At 48.6% G+C, this 6,862-nt stretch overlaps 1 protein-coding gene across 1 annotated transcript; it reads right to left on the reverse strand.

Moving 5' to 3' along the window:
* Nucleotides 1–262: 262 nt before the first annotated feature.
* TMEM229A (transmembrane protein 229A) lies at nt 263–1,378 on the reverse strand. Its single transcript, XM_060107492.1, has one exon. The coding sequence runs from the start codon at nt 1,376–1,378 to the stop codon at nt 263–265; it is 1,116 nt and encodes a 371-aa protein (XP_059963475.1).
* Between the last annotated feature and the right edge of the window lie 5,484 nt (nt 1,379–6,862).

The following is a 6,862-nucleotide window of genomic DNA, read 5'->3' on the forward strand; positions in this document are numbered from 1 at the left end:
ATTGACGAGTTAAGTACTTTGAGTTATGTTTCCAGCAATATTTCAAAGTATCGTAGTATTATGCAGAAGTTCCAAATAGAAAAACTAAAATATCAAATAAAACAGGTTGAAAAAGTTTAGTAAAATGTATAAAAATTAAAAGGCTAAAAACCAAAACCAAAACCAAAAAAACCTCACCGCGTTTTAAGTGTGTAAAAATAAATCACATTCATTCATGGAAATCCAGTGACTGTTTTTTTTTTGTTGTTTTTTTTGTTTGGTCTTAGTTAGTTGATACGTACTGCACCTGCCACAACACGTTGGAAAGTAGGTCCTGGTACACACTAAGGAATATCCAACCAGGTAAATACATCAGGGTAATAAGGCCCATGAAATTGAGCGGATAGTGAGAATAGTCCCAGGAACAAGCGCCCCAAGTGCGGAGTCCCAGACCCCAGGACAACTCCCACGCGTAGATGAAGATCACGTAGAAGGGCACTCGCTTCCAGGTGCCCCAGCCCCGACTGTAGTGGAGGTGGAAGTAGAGCTTTTCCACCACGAAACTGCAGCTGCCGTACATAAAGAAGGACCAGAGAGACGTGTGGCCGCTGCTTGTCCCGTCCCCCTGCCCCAGCACGTTAAAGAAGAATGTGAAGAAGATCTCATCCAAAAAGCCGTGCATTCCGAAGAAAAGAAAGCGGAGCAGGTCCGGCAGCCCCTGGCTGGGGGCTCCCCCGGCGCCCCTGGGGCCGCGAGGTCTCCGCCGCCGGCCGCCGGCTGCCGCAGGGACCCGGGAGCCTGCAGGGGCGGGGGGCGCGCCCCGCAGCAGCTGTTGCTGCTGCTGCTGCTGCCGCCGCTGGTACCGCAAGCGCAGGAAGCGCTTCAGGAACACTTGGCAGTGGTAGAGCGCCAGCACGTACTGCAGCGCCAGGTCCAGCGCCCCCGGCGCCGCTGCGCCCCCCGGCCCGCCGCCCTGGCTAAGCAACGCGCCCGCCAGGGTCTGCAGCCCCATGTGGGCCGAGGGGTAGAGGAGGAAATTGAAGACGAAGGCGCTGGGGCAGCGCCGCTGCTGCAGGTAGACCTTCTCCAGGGCAAAGTGGGTGAGCGAGTGCAGGAGGCAGTGGTAGGGTGAGGAGAAGCCCAGCATCCGGAGGTCGGGGCTGCGAACGAAGCGCCGCGCCGCAGACAGGAGCACGTCCAGGGTGATCCCGTGCATCCCGTAGAAGTAGAGGCGCATCCAGGCGGGCAGCACGGCGCCCTCGGCCGGCGCTTCAGCAGTGGACAGCGGCTCTGGGCGGCTGACGGCTGCCTCGCCTCCCCGCCCGCCGGCGGCCCCCGAAAGCCTCGCCGCGCCGCCCCTCCGCGTGGGACCCTCGTCGTCCGCGTCCCTGCCGGCCATCGACTCAGAGGCTGCCGGGGCGCCCGAGCCCGCGCCACCGCTGCCGCCGCCGCTGCCGGGTGCGCGGAGCTGCGGGGCCGAGGGGCCGAGCCCCGCGCCGCCTCCCGGACGCTGCCGGCCCCCGGGGGGCGCGCGGGGAGCTCCGTCCCGGCCGCGGCCGGGAGGCGGCCGGAGCTGCTGCGATTGGGGGACGCGTGGACCGCCCGGCTCGCGGAGTCCCCCCGCCGCGGCCCCGCCGCGCCCTCGCCTCCAGTCCCGGGCGAGGTGCCGCCGGCCAGCGCCCGCGCTCACCCTGCGCGGCCTATCAGGCGCCGAGGCCCGGCGAGGTGCAGTGGCGCCGGGGCCGAGGGGAGAAATGCAGAGGCTGGTGCAAACCCCATCTCCTCCACGGCGCAGCCCCGCCGCCTCTGCTGCAGGCTCTAGAAGCGTAAGGCGAGCAGCGACGCCCCTTCCCCCGGCCCTCCCCATGCCCCTCTCAGCCCGTGTCGACCTCTCCCGCCTTCGCAGTCCCCCCTCCACGCCTCAGCCCTCCGCGCCGAGTCCCGCGGGGGTCCGCTGGGGAAGGCCCGGCCCTGCCTCTCCGACCCCGTCCCACGCTCCGCACTCGCTCCCCGCCCGGGCCGGAGGCGTTTGCTGGGGCGGAGGCTCCGAGTGGAGAAACACCCAACAGGTGTGACTGCGAGCTGGTGGGCATCCCTTTTATCGAGGAACCAGGGCGAGGGCCTGGCTGGCGGAGGCGAATGGCCGACTGCCACCGACCAGAGACTGGGCCCGAGACCGAACTATGGTGCTGTATACTTAATGTCCTTATTCAAAGCCAGCTGTGTCCCAGTCACAGAGAATAAACCGGAGACTGCAGGCCGGCCCGCCCCTGCGTTTCCCTGCCTGGGGCGTGTTGCCGCGGGGCCTGGTCCTCTTTATCAATCTCTCTGCCTGGCCAGTCGGCTTGCCGCGGCTTGTTTGCTCCGGGCCGGGGACCGAGATTCAGAGTCCGCCAGAAGTTATGAAATGATTGGAGGCCAGCTGGGTCGGGCATTGCTTTATCTTAAATCAAGAAGAGTACCTTTGCTCACACTGGCACACCCCAGTGGCCACTTTTTCTCCTTGCAGAACTAGGTCATCCCAAAAATGGAGAGTGAAAAAGAGAGCGGGGATTTTGTTTTATTTTTTTTTTTAGGTGGAGAGGGTGAGGGACTCCAGAATTTTGGTGTATTGGGCTCCACTGTTTTTCTCCAATTTTGAATCAGGCTTAGAATTGGAGACAACCTTAGAGGTAAATTATACTGACCCCTCCCCGCTCCCCGCCAAAAACAAAAAACAAAAACCCATAGATCATGTCTAGGCACAAACTCGATAACAGATCTGATTTGTAAGTTCAGATGTTTCCTGGGTGGAAAGCTTTCTGGGGATCTTTTTTTCCTCGGGAAAATAAATGTTCTGAGGCAGTCCTCTATTTTTAAAGCAACTTTCTCTCCACTCTCTCCCCTTCATTTCAAACCCTTATATTACAATCAATCTGTGGTTACTAAATCGTCGGTGAGTTAGGGAAGAGAGAGAAATAAGAGTGTGGTGAGGAGAAAAATCGTTAAGGGGATATCAACACTTGAATAAGGCCAAGTTCTTATTTATTTATTATTAAAAGCTTTGTTTGAATGTGGTTCATTTGCAAATTTCCTTTAGCAACTGTCAGAAGTCAGTGTGTGGACGTTGTCATGCTACGGACAGAAGCATCAGGCAGCAGGCTCATCAAACCTGTTGTAAAACAGACAGGGTTAGTTGCCCAAGGGCATGAGCAAATATGATGAAGAGAAATAATAATGCAGACATTTTCATGAGCACCTACTATATACAAGATCCTATGTGCATTGGGGAAAGAAAGGGTTATAAGATGCACAATTTAAGAAGTGTATAGTCTAGTGGATATGACAACAATCTACCATACCTGTGTAAAGCTTATTTATTTATGATTCTTAATAACTAATTATGACTGGCTAGTAGTACACACCAGATAAAACGTTTCTTTGAGTTATTAGTTTACTAAATAAATAATTTAGGGCCCAATTTATCAGGTAATAAACAAATGCTTTCTGTTTCCATAATTGCTATTCAGACAAGGAAACACTTCATCATAATAGCGTAAATATAGTGATTCAAACATGCATACAGTAACTTGCTAGATTAAACCTGAATTATTTTCAGATAATAAATTAAACTTCAAGGACCCAAGCCTTCTATTTCTTCTAACTTTTTTTAAAGATGCAAAGAAAACCTGGAAACGTCTAATTTTGTAATCCAGTCTAGTTCATCCCAGAGAGTATAGGAAAATCTTTTGAACTAAATGAAAAATGAGAGCTTCTTTTTCTATATTTTAAATCTCAGCATTTAAAAAATTGCTATTACATCAGTATGATATCAGTAAATAGGACATGTATAAACTTTATATTAGTATAATATTAGTATATAAATTATATCAGCATAATAGGATGTATATAAAATTTATACATGTGTAATACATACACATATATGAAACATGCTTTTTAAAAATTTAATTAATTAATTTTAAATTTTTGGCTGCGTCGGGTCTTTGGTGCTGCATACGGGCTTTCTCTAGTTGCTGTGAGCATGGGTTACTCTTCGTTGAGGTGTGCGGGCTTCTCACTGCAGTGGCTTCTCTTGTTGCAGAACATGGGCTCTAAGTGTGTGGGCTTCAGTAGTTGTGGCACATGGGCTCAGTAGTTGTGGCTCACGGGCTCTAGAACGCAGGCTCAGTAGTTGTGGTGCACGGGCTTAGTTGCTCCAGAGCATGTGGGAATCTTCCCAGACCAGGGCTCGAACCTGTGTCCCCTGTATTGGCAGGCGGATTCTTAACCACTGTGCCACCAGGGAAGCCCCATGCTTACTTTTTAAATGAGGGCATATATAATAAAAAGTTTGGATCTTACGACTGTGGTCATTGTAGTGTGCTCTACCAAGTAGCTTGGTAGACTTTTAGACTACTAAAAATCTTCTCATTCTTCAAGGACACTTTTAAAATTTGTTTTTCATTTATCTTAGAAGTGATGAAAAATATAAGTCAATAGTTTAAAAACTGGAGTAGAAAGTGCATCTATTACTTGTTATTCTTTCCATGTTTCTTTTATATTTCACTGTGGCCTCTACTTAGTCACACTACTTTCAGAATGGGAAACACTAACTTAAAAGAAAAAGCAAAAGGTAAAGAGAAAGGTTTTTTAAAAGACATGAGACAAAGTGCAAGAAAAATACTCATTGTATAAATTACCTTTAATTCTTTTCACTCATTGCCTCATTTTTTTTTTTTTTTTTTTTTTTTAGTGGTACGTGGGCCTCTCACTGTTGCGGCCTCTCCCGTTGCGGAGCACAGGCTCCAGATGCACAGGCTCAGTGGCCACGGCTCACGGGCCCAGCCGTTCCGCGGTATATGGGATCCTCCCAGACCGGGGCACGAATCCGCGTCCCCTGCATCGGCAGGCGGACTCTCAACCACTGCGCCACCAGGGAGGCCCCACTGCCTCATTTTAAAAAATCAATATCTTCTACCATTCTGAAAAGTTAGCCTAACAATGATGACAGTCTTTGTTTCCACCTTATCTTCATATCGTTCCTTTTGTTTGAAATGCTTCATTGCTATGTTTCCAAAAAAAAATTCTTCTTGCTTTTAAAACTGCAGATTGGCTTTAATGATCCATGATGATTTTATAATTAAAAATCCTTGCAGGGCTTCCCTGGTGGCGCAGTGGTTGGGGGTCCGTCTGCCGATGCAGGAGACCCGGGTTCGTGCCCTGGTCCGGGAGGATCCCGCATGCCGCGGAGTGGCTGGGCCCGTGAGCCATGGCTGCTGAGCCTGCGCGTCCGGAGCCTGTGCTCCGCAACAGGAGAGGCCGCAGCAGTGAGAGGCCCGCGTACCGCAAAAAAAAAAAAAAAAAAAAAAAAAAAAAAAAATCCTTGCATCAGGGTCTCTGTGATCATAAAATGTTTAAAAGCATTTCTGTGTTGGTCTTTGCTGCTGCAACCAGGAGGTTGCAAAGACATATCTGTAAACCCAACAACTCTGGGGGGGTCGTTGGGTGAGAGGATGAGGGGAGTTTAAAAGTAGGAAACAGGAAGCTACAATGAAATAACATCAGTTTGAGATTCCTTAGGCTAAGGAGCAGCCATTCAAAGAATATTTGGAACATTGTTCTTCCATGGAAAACACAGGCTTCTTCGACCTCAGGGGCTAAGAAGCTGAGTAACCAGGTCTGTAGTGCTGTAACGGTTCATGTGGAGCCAACACTGACCTTACTGGACTGGACACACGGGTACAACTCCTAGAGCCACGGAGAGATTTGAGAATTAGGAGATGCATCCTTTGGAGGCCTGTGATCGTCTTTAGTGAATTGCTGCCTAGTGGCCAGAGGTTCAAGGTTGTAGTCTTTTAGATGTATGGAATGTCTGAGGCCTTTAATTACATACCAGAAGAGCAAAAGACAAGTGTATGGAGAACACGGCATGATGAAAACAGCTTAAGAGAAGTTCAACAAGGCAAGGCATGAATGTAATGATAAACAGTAAAAGGCAGCAGCCATATTAGCAGTAGAAGTAAAAAGTCCTTCTACCTATGGATCAAATCACACACACACACACACACACACACACCTCTTATATACTGTAATCATCAAATCAAGGAAGACATCCATCCAAGAAGGCTTGCAATTTTTGAATGCTGGCTCTCTAAAAATACCACCATTACCTGTTGCTAAAGCACAGCTAAGTTTGTTGCTTTCCATGGCAAGAGAGCCCTCTATCTTGACAGTCTTAATAGCATCTTGGAGTGGGGAGGGCACTGTTGGGTTATTTATGAGATTTCTGGAATCTGGTTGAAGATGGGTCTTTCAATATAAGGGCTTTATTAGAATTGGGTAACAATTTTGATATAATTGTTTAGGATTGGTGGACACAGCAAGATGAAGGTTTGAGGTGAGGGTTTCAAAAAGTGTTGAGAATAAATAGTAAACTTTTATCTCCCTGGACCAGAGCTTCCTGGAATAGTAAAATCATGCTAATGAAGACAGTCAAATAATTAAGTCACACCATGTAGACAATAAGCTGTAGGGGTGTATGGTCTTGGGTTTGCACAATCTAATGAAGAGGAATCCCAGGGGAGATTAATTTGAATAAGGACAGGTAAAGAGAATGAAGAAGCAGGACTGACACTGAGTTTAGCTAAACTGATGCCCATCCGCAGTGTGTGTAAATGGCGATGGAAGGGGAGGGAGACTGACAGTTCAATAAAACCAGCTCTGTATTGTATATTTGTAAAACATTTGCATGCATATGTCTACAGTTTCATTTATTTTACATAATCTCTTCTTTATTAATTAATTTCTTTTGTTGTATACTAAAGTTCCAAATTAAAGAAATTTTTCTATACGTCGCTTAAACAGAGGTGACTATTAGTGCTTGTTGCCAAATGCAGAAAGATCG

The sequence above is a fragment of the Mesoplodon densirostris genome, chromosome 9, assembly GCF_025265405.1.
Source record: "Mesoplodon densirostris isolate mMesDen1 chromosome 9, mMesDen1 primary haplotype, whole genome shotgun sequence".
Taxonomy (NCBI): domain Eukaryota; kingdom Metazoa; phylum Chordata; class Mammalia; order Artiodactyla; family Ziphiidae; genus Mesoplodon; species Mesoplodon densirostris.